The following is an 18,056-nucleotide window of genomic DNA, read 5'->3' as shown; positions in this document are numbered from 1 at the left end:
CGCATGCGTGGGCAAGTCATAAAAATGACTTGTCCTAAATGCGCACACACTGCTGCTGCCCCCTGCCCGCTGCTGCTATCTGCCATGCCAGCCTGCCACTCACAGAGGCCCGCCCCCACACCCTTCCGCGATGACGTCGTCACTATAGTTAGTGACTCACTCCAGGTCCGCAAATGCATTGTTTATTTATAACTCGGTAATTTTACTTTTTGGTACATAATGTATGCGCGCAGTGTCAGTGACAGTGACGGTCACGTCCGTGGCTAGTGGGGCAACGCCCCAACGCCCCCAATGGACGAACCGCCACTGGTAAGTTTACTACTTCTTGATATTCAAAGTCCAAGTGAAAGTCACATTTAAAAAAAAAAGTAAGTCCAGCACTACAGATGGCCACCCATTGGTACTGCAACACTCTCCCATGTAAAATAAGGAAAGTAGGGACTTTAAATAAACCCCAGGAAAGAATTGAAATTCAATTACTTAAAATAGTTAAAAATATAAATAAATACAATTTAATAGTAAAAATATATAAAAATTAAAATATATTATTTAATTATAAAATATAATACTTTGTAACAACGATTATGATTTCTGAATTAGCAATCTACTGGACTAACGCTCCCCCCCCCCCCTTTTTTCTATTAATGAGCTTTGAATCGACTAGTTGTCCTTTATTTTTAAATCCGCCAAAAAAACCTTGAAAGAGAAAGATTGTTACCCTTTCCTCGCTTACTAATTGACAAGGAGCATGAAGGTGCCCAAGATTTGCCTGAAAAAACACACACTTTGTAACTTTTAGTTAAGGTGCGGTGGAACTGGTGGTGCCCATCACGTTTGTGTAGTGAAGTTTGTGACGGGGGCGAGAGAGCGAGGGTCTTAAAGCCAGACGCAGGGCTTGGTTTCTGCCAGCAAACCTGCTACTGTACTAGTAAGGCGAGCGCAGCGAGATCTGAGTGAGCGCCCTGCTTGCGCTGCTGACGGGGAGGTTCCCCGGCCCCCGCACTGACACACGGGCTGCGCGAGGAGCCGGTGTGCGCCGCTCTCGCATCCTCTCCTCCCAGCGCTTATCAGGAAGCGAGTGGTCCTCCGGAGCCTGTCTATTAAGTGACGTCACTGAATCATGTCGACTCGCAATGTGCGCCATTTTGAAAAAAAATCACGTACAGCCTGAGCGGCTCTGATTGCCCGGGAGTCCCTGCGAGCGAGCGGCCGCGCCCGGGGATCCGGCGGGAGAGGGGCTGCTGCAAGGGCCCAGGAGCCGCCGCGAAGCCTGCCGCAGCACGCCCAGCGCCATGGCAGGTGAGCAGCCTGAGCAGCCGGGAAACACATGGTCGGTGAGCCGGCTGGAGGTCCCCCTCTGCCGACCTGGGTAGGGCGGGTGCAGGGAAGCCGGCTAGGGCATGTGTACATCCGGCGCTCACCCTAACCTCTCCTCTGCCCCCACACAGGCATCGGCGGAGCCAACGACTTCCAGTGGTGCTTCTCGCAGGTGAAAGGGGCGATCGATGAGGACGTGGCGGAAGGTAAGACTGGGGGTGACGGGTCCCCTCCTGCATGGGGCGTGCAGGCCCCCGCCTATTTCTGCAATAACATGCCAGCGGGCCCAGCCTCAGAAGCGTGTGCCGGGTGTGTGACGTCTAATGCTCTGCTGCTCTGCACAGGGCATGACTAAGCTGCAGTCAGAGCAGTCGTGTTGAGTGGGGTTGTGGGGAATCGCCCGGGGACTGGAGAGCGGCTGCGGGGGGTGCTGCTTTGTTGCTGCATGCGGGAAGTGGCACGCTGTTGAATGGCTGCGGGGTGTTTCTTTAGGCAGCTGTATATGTTGTGATGGATTATGGGGAATAACAACCATATTCTGGGATGGTGCTACACCAGTGGTGGCAACAGAGTCGATACACAGTCTGTGCCCATGACCTGTTGTAGTGTTGCGTTAAAGCCGGTTATTAGCACCATAATGGTCGTCGCAATTCTGCCTAAAGAAGGAAACTCTTTATTCATCGTTAGCTGTTCTTCCGGGTCAAATGTGCCCATGCACCGTAACTTTTTATATAGGCAATGAGGGTGTTTACAGAGCGATTCAAGAAAGATTGGACCTGTCCACAAGCATGATGGTCTTTCACACACACACTCGCTCTCCTCTTTCATTTGAACTTAATAAGTCTCCGGAATTCGTTTTTCTCGTGCCAGGTTTTACTTATTCTTTTGATGTGGCTGTTCATAAGTGTCTTCTGTTTCCACGACAACTGCATAACATGCAAAGTCCTCTAATATCGTTTAAAAACATGAGTGGCTGAATGATTGTATCAAATATCTTTTATCCTGTCAGTGTTGTTTTAAGGGGCTCGTAGGAAGTCGGATGTTTGTCCATCCTGAAGTTTTGTTGAGCCACTGTACTTGACTATTTTGATGGCTAAAACTGTTAAACTATGCGCAACACTGCTCATCTGCATATTTGGTATATGCCATACTTTTCTTTCATGTGCTTTAGTTACTCACTATTGTAGCCCTACTCGGAGCAGAACCTGATTATATAGGCCCATACTGTGAAGCAGTGCTAAACTACTGTATCACTTAAATGTTGGTAAAGGAAATTAATTGACCTTTGCTCTCTAGTAATGTTTGTGGGGGCCTTGGAATTTAATAAAATATCTACTTGGGACAGGTTGTTAAATAAATCTTCTCGTCCTGTATATAAAAAAATACACTTGTCTCCTTGGTGCCATGTAATGCGGTGACAAATTATGGCAACAATCTCATTTTGTAAGATTTTTGACAGTAGCCTCTCTGATTATGCCAGGACTCATACTGTAGTAGGGATTGACTTGTAGCAATTCCCTTAAGTGATTGGAAGAAAAATGGTCTTGTAAACCCATACCATTTTTTCATGAGCAAATCTACACATTCATATTTGTATGTGCTAAAATGCAGTACACTCATATTTTCTAGAAGTAAGATTGCCTGGCCTATGTAAGTTCTTGTGAATTCATTAATGCCGTAGTACTGCACAAGTGCAAAGACATATACCATGGGTGAATTTTAGTGACTTTCTGAAAGAAATGGGCCAATCGCTAGGTCTGGTCTTTTTATACAGATCTTTTAATTTTTTAAATTAAAATTCTATCTATCAGCTGGCTTCACTGTGAGTGACAGCATTCTGCTCTTTCACAAGGAGCATATTGGCCCACAAAGTAGCTCTATTTGGTGCCAGGAACTACTATAGCAATCTGTGCTTTTTGAGACCCCCAAAAGATTTTTGCTTTTTACCATTGTTTGTTATATTCATGAGGGCTCGGGAGCATCCACAGCAATAAAGTTTTACAAACTACATGACAAAACAAGACACACATCGACAAAACCAAAAGTTTGACCACCTATTTCAGACCTGTTGGCTGTGCCAATAGTTGTTAATTTTCATGTTCATAGAAAAGCGTTCCCCATCTGGGGTTCGTCCCCTTAAGCACTGCCAAATGCCCCTATTTTATGAGGGATCCTTAATCACAATAAATCAAGTCATCCAATCTTTTAACATTGAACTGTTTTTAATTCATCAAAAAGGTGCTATTCCTGTTTCTCATGACACCTTATTAGGTTACATAATTCATTCTCTCCAATTTTTGAACAATGGCATTCCATACTTATGTCATCCCGTCCCAAAGCATTTTGGGCGAGGAAAGCCCTTCCTCAGGGGCTAGTAGTCATCACGGCCTACTCATAAACATTCCAGCGTGCCTTGCAAGTACTTGCCCCTCGTAAAATAAGGGCAGTTGGCAGTGCTGAAGGAGACAAACACTAGATGGGGAACACTTTTCTTTACTCATATATTTTACACTCAAGGATCAGAGAGTATACCCTTTTATGTATGCTGGATACCTGAGTGGAATACTTTGGAGTGTGTGACCCAGCATATTAGTGATTATTTTCATGTTTCCCATAATCTAGTTGAAACTGGTTCCATTCTGATTATTGTTTGGAAATACTAGCATGTATCAACAGACTTTACTAAATGATGCTTGAAAGAAGTGATGCCTAACATTTTGCACTAGTTTAGCAAAATGAATTTTAATTTTTTTTTTAAGTTTAAACTTTATTGTTTAGTTAATTAAAACCATAACAATTTCATTTGCAGCACACAACCAATAATACAACTTTTGAGATACTGATTAAAAACGAAGAAAAAAAAGAACAATCACATAAAATTTAGTATAAACGAAAATAAAAACTAGATAATTTCCCTCCAGTTATTCAAAACATAATAAAAGGAAATGAGGCGTGAAGATTAACCATTAGCAATTTTAGACTTCCAGCAGTTTTAAGGCGTTTCTCGAATGCCTGCAAGAATTATACCAGCTTGCAGTGTATTTGAGGGGCAGTTGAGTCCAAACCTCCAATAATGGCAGATATACATGTCCGTAATCTCTTAATCCGAAAGGTATGCTTTAAAAAGTATGACCGTTCCTTGATCAACATCTTGCAATGACAAATTATATGAATTAAATCTTCTTTAGGACTACCACAGAGACGGTAGATGACCGCTTCATGCTGCTTCCAGGCGGGCGCCTCAGCTAAGGTTGGGAATTTACTAAATCTCAGTGTCATCAGCTTTTTCTTGATAAAGATAGAATAGGTTGTTTCCAAGTAAAATGCTGGGATAAGTGACTTATAACCGTTTATCAAGGCCCAAGAGTGTGAACGATGGGAAAAAATTTCTTTGTCCGTAACCAATGAGTGAAATTTAGCCACTTTATTTAGAGCCAGTTTTAATGCGGCAAATGGCAAGTTTTTATCCCAAAGATTTGTGGAGCATGTTACCTCCAATGCATGCGATAGGAATTGATTTGCTTTAGATTTTTTATGTGTTTTCAACTCCTGCCATAGAAAGGTATTAATATTATTGTCAGTTGCTTTTTTCTTAATCTGGTACCACACCTTGATATACGTATATAGTCTTCCCAATGTTTCGTTTTTTAAGCCAAATTCGAGGCGCATTTGCGCTGGTGAAGCCATGTTGGGTAGTCGAAGTACCTTTTTGTAAATTTTAGATATTAAGCTGTTTAGTAGGTCTGCATCCTTTCCGTGCCTTGCTACACTTGCATAGGTCAGCGTTGAAAGAACCTTATTCGCCATCACAATTAATAGTGGTTTTAATGATGAGCCTTCCAGTTTCTTCGACAGAGTGCTTTGCCCGAATATTAAAGCTCCGGCTCTTTGCGTCAGATATTTTTTCTGGTCCATTAAGTCGAGCTTATCGTCGATAAAGTAGCCCAGATATTTATAATTTGAGACTTTCTCCAACGGTTTTCCTTCTAACCAAATATTGTGTTGTGATACACGGCGATTGGTTATTAACATTGTTTTAGTTTTTGTAACATTTAGAGCCAACTTGTTTACCGACAGGAACACTGAAAGTTCTGTTACTAGTCTAGTTAGTCCCACCTTCGTTAGACTCATAAGAATAATGTCATCAGCATACGCCAGATGTGTAAGCTGCAAGTCGCCTAGTTTCGGTCGATGTGCATTACAGGTATTCAATTTCCTGGAGAGATCAGAGATAAAAAGGTTGAATAGATAAGGCGCAAGGACACACCCTTGTTTTAAGCCAATCGATGTAAAGACTTTTCTCGATAGCCGGGAACCATCCCCTATTTTAACTTGAGACCAAGTATCGGAATAGAATAGCAACAGGCCCCTTAAGATGTTCCCTGGTATAGACCATGCTCTTAATTTTGTCCATAATAAGTTTCGGTCTACACTGTCGAAGGCCGCTTGAAGATCTATGAAACACAAGTTCAAGTCCTGTTTACTGCTCAAGCATTTTTCCGCTATCATGCTGATGGATAAGATATTTGATGTTGTACCGATCCCTTTTCTGAACCCTATTTGATTAATAGGGATCAACTCTTTTCACCTGACCAGGTTACCAAGTCGTTTAAGAGAAGCGATGCAAAATATTTTGCCTCTACGTCCTCCGTGCTATTAATCGATAATTGGTCGGATTAGATCTTTCACCACTTTTGTATATTGACATAGCTATAGATCCTTCCCAGCTTTCCGGGACTTGATTACAAATTTGCACGTCTGCAAACAGTTTCGCCAGGCGTGGACCCCAGAATTCTGGTGCATATTTGTAAACTGCTTGTGGAATGCCGTTCGGGCCTGGCGCCCCGTTAGATTTGCCCTTTTTGATTATTTTTATTATCTCTTCTGCTGTATATGGATTATTTGAGAGATCTGAACTTAATGCATTGCATAGATTACTGGTGGAAGGCTGACTCCCTGGTTCTTTAACTGTGTACATTATATTATGATTTTTTGGGAAAAGTTCAATACCTGGAATTTTTATAGAGGGATCAGTAAATTTTGTCGCAAGAAACGTAGTCCACTCAGATTCCTGCACGTTCGATGTAAGTGCGTTACAAGGTATTATTAACTGATTTATGATTTTCCAAAATATATTTGAGTTCTGGAGTTTTGAACTAAAAAGCAGTTTGGACCAAAAGCTCTCGTTAATCCTCTTTTTAAATTCCCAGACCTTATTTTTGTATATATTTCTTTGTGCACGAAAGGTGACCAACTGACATGCACCATTGTCAGTTGATTGCAACTTCTTGCGGGTTCTTCGCAGAATCCTTCGTAGGTCTTGTAGTTCTAAGTTTTCTCTGCGAACCGTCACTGTTGGTTTTCATCACGGGTAACTTCATATTTAGTTTTAATTTCTCCAAAAAATAGTGACCATGCTTGGATCGTATTCATTGGTGCATTCCCTAGACCATTCAACGTGGCCTTTATTATCGTGAACCACTCGATTTTCATTTGAGTTTGACCAGTTTATACGTTTTAGATTAGCTGAACATAGATGGCCTTCTAATATGTACGATGGTTGCATTCTTTCCGTATTAAGGTTGAATTTGGTATGTTGCATTGAATGATCACTCATCGGGGTGTATTCTATATAAAAAAAGGTAATCACTTAAGGGATTAATGAAAGACTAACAATTGTGAAGTCCAAAGTTGATTGAGCATGTGAACCGTGATAAGTTTTACTAGGGGGTTGGTCTTCAGCTGTCCTCCCATTCACAACACGCATACCGAGAAACTCTAGTTCTGTCACTAATTGGATTGCTAGATGATCCTTCCGAGTTCCTAATCCACCATGTGTCTGTGGAGGAACACCCCAGTGGATGTTATCGGCTGTTAATATATCATCTTCCTCTGGAGTTAGTATCAGGTTAGAATTGAAATCACCAGTTATTATAATATTAGACAATGGTTCTGTAGTGCGTAGGTCCGTAATTACGTTACACAATATCGCTTTCTTTTTCACCTGAGATTTGGGTTGCGTGTAGTAATTAATCAAGATTGTTGACTTGATATTGTTAACATTTTGATCTGTTAATTGAACACTTGGATCTGGGGATTTTAGTTGTTCAGAATTAATTTTTAGAGATGTTGACACGTATACTGAAAGGCCTCCGATGACGCGGCCATAGATCTTACATTTTTCAGCAGATACACTAAAGTGTATAAAGCCAACAAGAGCAATTTCTTCTTGTAGCCATGTTTCCTGTAGCGCAATTATGTCACATCCGCCCTATTCATCCAATGGCAATCCTCCCTCCAGTAATCTTTTTGCGCCTGCAATGTTCCATGATAACACATGTATATCATTGCTTGCAGTTTGTTTCGGTTTTATCTTTAAACTGTCAAATCTTCAGTTTTTCATTTAGGGTACTGGGAAGCCATTTCCAGATATCCTTAGAATGTTGTGTGTTTAGCAAAATGTGTTTTTGGGGTTGCTGCATTTTATTGTGAACTTTTTTTTTTTTTTAAACAAAGAATCGTCCATCATGCTTTGAAGCTTCTGTAAATATCTGTCTTCTCAGGTAGCCTCACACTGTTAAACTTTGAAAACATGTGGACGTATTTTTATACTTGAACCCCTGTCAATTGTGCAGTTGGAGCTTACAGCATTTCGTTAGAGAGTTCACCCTTAAAAGCTTTACATTCATGAACCATTAATAAAAGTTCGAACAGCATTACCAGAAGGTCACCAATGTTATCCTAATTGCAGACAATGCCCGTCCCTGATACATAATGTGGTACTATAAACTGGTCCGCCAAAGGGCTTATACTGCAGGGGGTTGGACCTACTTGTCCCAAGGACTAAATAAACATGACCCCCCCCGGCCCCCCCCCCCTCCCCCACCCAACAACATGTACCATGTACTTCGTGACGGACTATAGGAATTCCACATCCCTGGTTTGAAACTGCATTTATTACTGCCCTTGTCCCAAATCTTCAAATTAGCAATTTAAAGGCATTTATTTCTTCAATTAAATGTCTTTTTCCAACTCATCAGTTTAACCATTGGTTTCATTGTCATTACATTTTCTTGTCGCATGCACTCTGCCGTTGCTCTCTTCTTTAGCACATTCCTGTTCACAGCCCTACAACAACCCCAATTTCTGATCAGACATTCTCTGAAACGCCTTTAGTAATGATCCATTGTCTCATAGATGCACAACTAGCATCACTTGTTCTGAAGTGTTGGGATTTAATGTTATTCCCATGTCAATGTAAGTGTTTTTTTCTCTTCTTAGGCCATGCTCTTCTTCCTGACAGTGTCTTTACCTTTTAATGTAATCTTGTTTCTAGTGGGCGATGGGGAATTCACCCTAATTTTGTCATATCCACCTGGATTGATATTTGGTTACAATAGCTCCTCTTTCCTCTCCAAACTTCTTAATCCATGTCTTGCTTCATACTAATATGTGTGGTGTCTTAGAAAAATCACCTACAGAAACTGATCCTCTTAATCTTTTTTTGGTCCAAACTTTAGAAGACATTTGTAGCAGAAGAGAGCTAAGTTGACTCCTTGTAATTTTATGTAGAATTCTTTTATTTTATTTAGTTTATCAAAGCAGAACATGTCTCCTTTCACACATTACTGCAGAACAAGCGTTGTACCTACAACATGTCAGACTAACCAATTCGGACCTACTGTGTTGGTCATATACCTTCCCACAAGGTATACTGTAATAAAGTTACGAATATGTGCACACCACAGATGTCAAAACCATGTAAAATCCTTACTAGTAGAACCTAATAAGGATAGCCATAGTGCAAATCTATCCCCGTGGTTTGGCGGATAAGTCACCAACACCGAATCCGTTTGACTGCTACAGTAACCTGCAAGATTCTATGTAACAAAATACCTGCCAACAGGCTTTAGCACAGTTTAATAACAATATACCCTTAAACGCATATTTTCTTTAACATGTGCTCTTCATGATAAGTAAGTAAAGCCTACTTGCTTACTTTATAAGCAGATCACACCCAATGAGTTTAACATACTATTTCCCAGAGAACCTATAAGGCCAGTGGCTTGACATTATATGCAACAAAGGTTTAATGAAGTGCATATTAGCGAAACTGACAACCATCAGACATACATTTATACAGTTAGGAATATGTAAAAAATTGCAGTTAGCAAAACAATATAGATCCCTTTCGAAGGCTCATCGCATGAAATTCTACTTCAAGTGTTTTTTGCTGGTGAAAAACACCAAAACCCTTACCTACTCTGGTAATGTGTTAGAGTACATGTTACCAAATACCTTCCAAATTCATGGAACTTGTTGTGATAACAATCCACTGTTAGAAGCCAATAAATAAACTAGCCCTACTGGCTTTGTAATAACTTATCATACATAAAAAGGTCAGGCATGAGGCCTATAATTTCTGTATGTTAATTAATCCTATTGAAGTTATCACTGGCTTGTTACTATATCCAGTTTAGACCCACTGTATTAAGTGCAAGATTTCCCACAAGGCACCATTGGCATAGTCATGCAATTTAAAATGTATACAAAATTATAGTTGACCTAGGAATATACCCTCTCTCCTAAAAGAGCCTAACCAGGATTATTGTAGTACATATCTTCTACCCCCACAGTTAGTTCGGATGACTCACCAAAACCCTTGCTTTCTACAGTAATCTGCAAGATTCCATGGAACAAAAACCTTCCTACAGGCTTTAGCACAGTGTAATAACGATCCATCCTTAAAAGCCTATGGTCTTCAATACATACAGCGGTACAAAAGGGGGTGGTGATGGACGGAGCATCTGAACCAATCAAACACTCACACCCAGTCAAAAGATCTGGGTTTGATCCATCACCGTTCTTTAGCCCACTCTGCCACCCCAGTTCAGACATGGCTATATGCAAATCAGTCTGACCCTGTACCTCATGGAAACAGTCCAGCCCGAACTGCCAAGCCATGCCTTCCCTGGACCGGAAACAAGCATCCGAGGACCGGTTTCTGGCATTCCAGCCGTCTTCAGCCCGGCTTGCTTGAATCCAGTGGCAAAGTGAGCAAGGGACTCACGTCTGAGCATACCCTGCCACACTTATGGCGGCCAAAAGCGGTACAAAAGGGGGTGGTGATGGACGGAGCATCTGAACGGTGATGGATTAAACCCAGATCAGTTGACTGGGTGTGAGTGTTTGTATTGTCAACGCTCCGTCCATCATCACCTTTGGTTTTTCTTTATTCGCCCTAAGTTGGCAGGGTATGCTCAGACGTGAGTCCCTTGCTCACTTTGCCACTGGAGTCAAGCAAGCCCGGCTGAAGACGGCTGTAATGCCAGAAACCGGTCCTGGGAAGCTTGATTCCGGTCCAGGGAAGACATGGCTTGGCAGTTCGGGCTGGACTGTTCCCATGAGGCACAGGGTCAGACTGATTTGCATATGGCCATGTCTGAACTGGGGTGGCGGAGTGAGCTAAAGAACGGTGATGGATTAAACCCAGATCAGTTGACTGGGGGTGAGTGTTTGCATTGTCAACGCTCCGTCCATCATCACCTTTGGTTTTTCTTCAATACATACATTCGCAATAAGTTGCTCAAGCTTACTTGCTTTTGTCATAATGTTTCATAATAAACCTATGACATCTGCAATGACTTTACCCAGTGAACTCTTTAGGCCTGTAACATTGGCTTTACACTTTACTTGACTCCAGCCTACTAAAGTGCACATATACTGGCAACAATCATGCACAGTTATTAAGTTACAAATATGTAGAAAAATACAGCTTGCAAAACCATATACATTCCCTTTTAACGGGGCATAACAAGAACCATCGCAGTGAAAATCCCCAGTGTTTGTCAGAGTGGGTGGCCAATGCCGAAACCGTTGCCGACTACGGTAATCTGTAAGATTATGTCACAAAATACCGGTCTATAGCTTGTAACACAATTTGATGGCTATCAACTGTTAAAGACATTAACAGATCTTTTTCACAATAAGCTAGACAACTGCCATTTTCATAACATTTAATAATGACCAGACCTGTGGTATCGGACATAATGTTTCCCAGTGCAACAATCAGCCCTTTAGCTTGGTACTATTGGGACTTTGAGTGTACAGTTTTGAATGTTTTTCCACAAGACAACCATCAGATACATAGTCATAAAATTAGAAAGTTATACAAAATTACAGTTGGCTGCGCAAAGTATTCTCTCTCCTAAGGGAGCCTAACAAGGATTCTCACAGGGAAAAGCTTCTGTATGTACAGTTTGTCATACGGGGTAACCAAAACCTTTGCCTAATGTGGGAACCTGTGAGATTCCATGCAACCAAATCCCTATCCTGAGGCTCAATCCACACTTAAATACCTATTGACTTTAACTTACGCTTTTTACATTAAACTCGTCAAGCCTAATGTATTTATCATAACATTACATAGAAATAGATTATTATTATTAAAAAATTTTATAGAGCGCGTAGTCACCCTGGGGTATCCCAGCGCTGAAGAACCCTGCAACCAGAGGAGGCATGGGGGAAAATGAGGGCAGGAGTGATTTTAACATAATCATTAAGGGTGGAGGTGGTATTGAGTAGGGGGGGTCATGGTTTAAGGGAACAGGTGAGTTTTGAGTAATTTCCTGAATCTCAAGTAGTTCGGTTCTTTCCGCAGGTCTCGAGGAAGGGCATTCCATAGACGCGCTGTATGGATCGAAAAACGTCTACCGCCCGTGCGGACCTTCCTGAATCTATGCACGGTAATGAGGGACTCCTCGTCTGATCGAAGAGATCTGGGGGCTTTGTAGGGTTGTATAAATTTCCTCAAAATGGGGGGGCCCTGATTCTGCAGTAGCCTGTGGGCCAGGCTTAGGGCTTTGAATGTTACTCGTTCCCTAATAGGGAGCCAGTGCAGGGATTTCAGGGCCGGTTTGGCCGAAGCTCTGACGGGAGTGTGCATGAGAATCCGGGCGGCCGCGTTTTGAATTTTCTGTAGTTTATTTAGGGTGGCTTCGGGGGCGCCTAGGTATATAGCATTGCTATAGTCGAGCCTGGATAATATGAGGCCTTGGATGAGAAGTCTTTGCGAGGTGGATGGGAGGAGGGGCAGGATCTTTCTCATCGATTTGAGTAGGCCGAAGCATGTGCCTGCTACTTTTTTTGCCTGCGTGATGAATGTAAGGTCCGCGTCGATCCATACTCCTAGGCTTTTTACTTCCTGTTTAGGGACAGGGGGGGGTCCCAGGCCGGGTGGCCAGATGTTTGCAGGGAGGGTGAGTCCTTTCTGGCCCAAAAGAAGAATGTCAGTTTTAGAACCATTGAGTTTTAATGCTGAATGGTTCATCCACCCTTGGATCTCCTTCAAGCAGTTGAATAGGTCCGCTGGCTGCTGGCTAGGGTGGGAAAGGGAGACGACTAGTTGTGTGTCGTCCGCATAGCTGACAATGCTCACTCCGAATGGGGTGACGATCTCCTCCAATGGGGACATATAGATGTTAAACAATGTGGGGCTCAGGGAGGAGCCCTGAGGCACACCACATTGGAGGGAAGTGTCGGAGGAGCAGGTGTTATTTTCCCATATCTGGAAGGAACGGTGGGCCAGAAAGGAGGAGAGCCAGGACAAAGCGGTACCTTCTACTCCTACCTTTTTGAGCCGTTTGACCAGTAATCGATGGTTGACAGTGTCGAAGGCCGCACTCAGGTCGAGGAGGATCACTGCCACTGATCCTCCTTCGTCTAAGAGTGTTCTGGCCTCCTCCACTGCCGCCAGGAGGGCGATGTCGGTGCCCTGTCCAGGGCGGAAGCCTGTCTGCGAGTTTTTCAGCAGTTTGTTGGATTCGAGAAATTGGGAGAGTTTCTTATTCACCAGTTTCTCGGCAACCTTACTGGTCCCGGGGAGGAGGGATATTGGTCGGTAGTTGGCCAGTTCAGCTGGATCTAGGGAGGGTTTTTTTAGCAGCGCCTTAACGACGGCCGCTTTCCAGCTAGGGGGGACGACTCCCTGTTGAAGAGAGGCGTTGATGAGCTTAGTAAGAGGAGGGATGATGGTTGGGGCGACTTCCTTAAGGGTCCGTAGCGGTGCGGGGTCCCTGGGAGATCCGCTTTTGATGGATGTAAGCGTGATCTCGACTTCTTCTTGGGTTATTTGTCCCCACGAAGATAGGCGAGGGGCGATCGAGGTGTCGGAGGACTCGTCTGTCTCACCAATATCAGACAAGGGGATGGAGTCAAGAATTTTTTGAATTTTTTCTTGGAAGAAGCATGCTAACTGACTACATTTTTCCTGATCCACCTTTGGGTCTGGTGGGTTTCTGGGGGCGGGGTCGGGGATCTTAAGCAGTTCTTTCAAGATGGTGTAGGTTTCTTTGCTTGAACAGGCAGCTTTTTCAATTCGTTCTTGGAAAAACCGACTTTTTGTCTTGTCGATAGCAGTTTTGTATGCTGCTAGGGCGGTGGAATAGGCGTCCTTGTTTGCATTAGATTTTTCCTTCCTCCAAGACCGTTCCGCTCTTTTGCAGTCCTGCCGCAGTGACCTGAGCTCGGGCGTATACCATGGAGCTGGAGGTACACGTTTATTGTGTTTCAGGGTGGCGGTTTTGGGAATAAGGATATCCAGGGAGGACGTGATCCAGGAGCAGAACTGTTCGTCGGCCGTTATGGCGTCGGAGGACAGTACTGGGGTGGTCTTAGCGAGGATGTCAGTCCATTCTGATGGTATGAGTTTGTGCCATCGTCTGTCTTTGGTTTTAACTTTTGCAGGCTGGGTAGGCACCGAGGGGGCTTCCCATGAGAAGGGGACTAGGAAGTGGTCGGTCCATGGCAGTGGCAAAGGTGGACTGGTGGTGATATTGGCGTTAGTGAGAACGGGGTCTAGTAGGTGTCCCTTGTTATGGGTGGGTTCCTTGTTGGCCAGCTTGATATTAAGTGCTAGCAGGTCCACTAGTAGGTCCGAGGCAAAACGGTCAGTGGGATCTGTGAAGTGAAGGTTCAAGTCGCCAACAATGAGAAAGTTGGAAACCGAAGCGGCTAGTTGGGAGGTAGTTTCGGTGACTGCGTGCCTGGGGGCCGATAGATTAGGAGACCCGAGAGGGAGTGCCTCGGGGAAGATTGAAGGGAGAAGTGGCAGCTTTCGGAGTTGTCAATTTGGGCGTCACTGGTTCTACAGGTAAGCTTTTCCCGGTAAATTATGGCCAACCCTCCTCCTCTTCCCTTTTGTCTATGGAGAGTTTGGATAAGGTAGCCTGGGGGAAGGGCGGATACCACGTCCGCATCGGTGCTGTTAGAGAGCCAAGTTTCTGTGAGAAATAGGGCGTCCAAGCCTTGCTCTTCGATCAGCTCATTGATTTCGAGTGCGTGCTTGATCAGGCTTGTATCTATAATCATTGGGGGGCCACTAGAATTATGCGACAGGAGAGGGCCAAATTATGCTGCAGGGTTGTGTACATTTTGCACACCAAAAGTCAAATTAAATTATGCAGCGTAATGCAGCAAATATTGTGATAGTATAACTTCATTATTTAGCAATTTTTACTTTTGTTAACGCCGTCCGGGCATTGGTTGCACCTCAGTACCAGTTAAGCACCAAAATCTAGCTATATGCAACAGAAAGTTGACAGTCAACCTTTGCAAAGGGCCTTCCACTGCTAGGCAACATGTCACTGCGTTTTTAGAAACTCTTGAACCGTTAGAGCTCGAAATACTTTTTTTTGTTAAAATCCTATAGATTATGTTTCAGATGATGGATTATGTGGCAAATATTGCAAATCTGCAGTTCTGCAAAAACGGAGGCAGCCGCACATTCACATAATTCTAATGACCCTGACTTTAACAAACTCAGCAAAAAGAACAATTGATGGACAGTATGCAGAACAATGTCATAAGTTCACCCCAGTACAGAGATCTGGGCCTAAATCCATTGTTTTTTTGCTCACCATGCCGTCCCAGTTTGGACCCGATGTATGCAAATCAGTCTTGAACCTGCGCCCAATGGGAACAGTCCAGCCCGAACTGCCAGGCCAGGTCCTCCCTGTACTGGAAACAAGCATCCTAGGACTGGTTTCGGGCTTTTACCCCATATCAGCCAGAGTAGCTTGACTCCTGTGGCATGAAGAGCACGGGACCCACGTCTGGGCATACCCGTCCCACTCGGGGTGACCAATGCAAAAAGAAAAATTGAAGGACAGAACGCAGAACAATGTCATAAATTCACCCCAGTACAGAGATCTGGGTCTAAATCCATTGTTTTTGTGCACACCATGCCATTCCAGTTTGGACCCAGATGTATGCAAATCAGTCTTGACCCTGCGCCCAATGGGAATAGTCCATCCAGAACTGCAAGGCCAGGTCCTCCCTGGACTGGAAACAAGCCTGGCTGATGAAGGGTGTTACCCAGAATTCGGTCCCAGGATGCTTGTTTTCAGTTCAGGGAAGACCTGGCTTGGCAGTTAGGGTTTAGGTGTTCCATGAGGCGCAGTGATAAGACTGATTTGCATATAGCTAGGTCTGAACTGAGGTGGCGAAGTGAACTAAAGAATGATGACGGATTCAACCCAGATCTGTGACTGGGGGTGAATGTCTGAAAAGTTTCAGCGCTCTGTCCATCACCTCCTTGTGTTAACCAACTCAGTCCTGAGTATAAACTTTAGCATAAGTTAAAAAACACCAGTCTTTTTAGTGGAAGCACTTACATTCAGCCCAATCAAATTCTGTACTTGAGGGAACCAACATATGGGTGAAGCCTGAGCCCCTCTCTCAGTAGTACTCTGAAAGCTCTTTTTTTGGTAATCACGTGGTCAGGCGATGGTTGCACTTTGAAATCTTACTTGAAAAACGATGTAGATTTGATTAGCATAGCCATGGGCATCCTATATTGCTCTCAAACACAAAACAGTATTCTGAAGTCTAAAGTTAATGATGGTAGAGGAGGGTGATGAAGCGACAATACATACCTCGCTCTTTCCTCCTCCCATCTGTGCTGCTACAGAGAAAAACAAACATTGTCAAATATCTAGTTATCTTAGACACTTTATCAGCATTGCCATGTCGTGTGGCCCCAGAAAGTTCAAGCTCAGACAGCTGGATGAACAAACAAACAAATAATCAGTGTGGAGAGGAATCATTATTTTCAGTGGAAGTGCACAACTTCCATCCTTCTGTCCAATCAAAGCATGTACTCTTGTCTACCAATATGTGTAAACTGAGCCAAAGTCACTCTCTCTAGGACTCCTGAAAGCTCTTTTTTAGATTGTTCAATCTACGTCTGCAAGCAGCTACACGGTCAAGCCGGGCCTCAATGGGGTGTAGCTAATAATCACCTCTCTTCCCAAACTTCCACCCACTGCGCTGTCAACAGGTTCAGGGCTGTAACCTTAGCATTGACCATAGAGCAACTCCATTGTATAAAATGCGGGTTGTAATGGTTGTGAACTTCAAGCTACAGTAAAGAACGTTGATGAAACCTATGATTTTAAAGGCACAGGCTCCCACTCCCAGTGGGAGCGCAAATCCAGCTCGCTTCTCTCATGCTGCCAGCAGCATGAGAGCAGCGTCTGGATTGGCCATAGGGGAGCCTGTGCTGCAGTGAAGCCAGAAGAGTGGCGATGAAGCAGGTAATTATTTTTTTTTTGTGTGTCGTCGCTGTCGTTCCCCGCCCTACCACTTTTCCCAGGCACCAGTCGCTACTGGCTTTCAGCTATCTCTCTTCATCCATTGGTCTGTTTTGTCATGCACATTTTGTTTCTGCCCACTAAATCCTACAGCATGGAGCAGTGTGTCATCCTACTTAAGCCTCTGGTTCATTTCACTTAGAATGACTATATTTTGCTGTTTCACAAGGAGCACATCCGCACGCAAGGTAGTTCTGTTCAATGACAGTCTTTTTATTTCAACTTAATCGTTACTGCAGTGTTGCTGTTTTTTATTTAGAGCCAAATATGATAGAAGGGCCCATTCCAGGTTTGTCAGTTAGGTTTTCCTAACCAATTCTGTTGCAAATTCATTTTAGAGTTCCCTTTGTTTATCTGACTGCTTTTATTTCACAGCAAACCAGATTGTATTCATTTGAAACTATTCTGTATTACATTATCTTCCTTGTACTATGGACGCAAGGAAGTGTAATTATATCTATGTACAAAACTGCAGTCAATAGATGAGCTGCTTTTTTTTCAAGAACCAAAATATTGCCCATAGTAATTTTTTTGATTGAGCGAGAGTCTGTCAGCTTCTTAAGCAACGTTTTGCAAAAAATCAGAGCTGTCAACTGGCTGACTGCTAACGCCAGACATACTAGCTTTGCCAATGGTTTCCTTTTAAAAAATTATTCTTGTACTTAAAATCGCTCCCATTGGTGATTTTAAATATATATATTCTTTTTTTTGCTCCCAGCGTTCAAAGGCAGGCAGCAAAATGTTCACAAGAGTTTTTCCTTTTAAGCCCAGGATCTAAATAAAAAGTGATCTAAAGTCAACTGATGAAATTTGCTCTCAATGAACTATAAGAGTGAAGCAGCCAAAATATAGCACGTATTCAGTTTTTTTAATTTTATTTTTTTTAAGTGTCTCGAGTCTTCTGCTGAAGTAAGAACACATGAGGTTAATCCAGAAGTAGTGCGGGATAGCTGTCCTAGGCGTGGTATTGCATTTCCAACTCAAAAACAGTACAGCCACCTCAAGGCTACAATATATTTGTGGACTCCACGGCTCACCCCTCATCCAATTTCTTTCTAGTCCTCTTATTCCTGGCAGTCTTACTGATAC

The 18,056-nt window shown here is 43.3% G+C and overlaps 1 protein-coding gene across 2 annotated transcripts in view; it reads left to right on the top strand.

The window, feature by feature from the left end:
* The first annotated feature begins 1,001 nt into the window (after positions 1–1,001).
* Positions 1,002–18,056, top strand: part of PPP2R2D (protein phosphatase 2 regulatory subunit Bdelta) — a 275,842-nt gene continuing 258,787 nt past the window's right edge. Inside the window, exons 1-2 of one of the 2 annotated variants that reach the window (XM_078643482.1) lie at positions 1,002–1,299; positions 1,449–1,523. In XM_078643482.1, coding sequence (XP_078499608.1) covers positions 1,293–1,299; positions 1,449–1,523 — 82 coding nt within the window. In that variant the 5' untranslated portion in view covers positions 1,002–1,292. The remainder of the gene's footprint in view (positions 1,300–1,448; positions 1,524–18,056) is intronic. The other variant, XM_078643483.1, reaches the window with a different exon arrangement.

Source organism: Lissotriton helveticus, chromosome 5_1 (assembly GCF_964261635.1).
Source record: "Lissotriton helveticus chromosome 5_1, aLisHel1.1, whole genome shotgun sequence".
NCBI classification, from domain to species: Eukaryota; Metazoa; Chordata; class Amphibia; order Caudata; family Salamandridae; genus Lissotriton; species Lissotriton helveticus.
The sequence above is the reverse complement of the archived record's forward strand: the minus strand, read 5'-3'. Positions and strand labels throughout refer to the sequence as shown.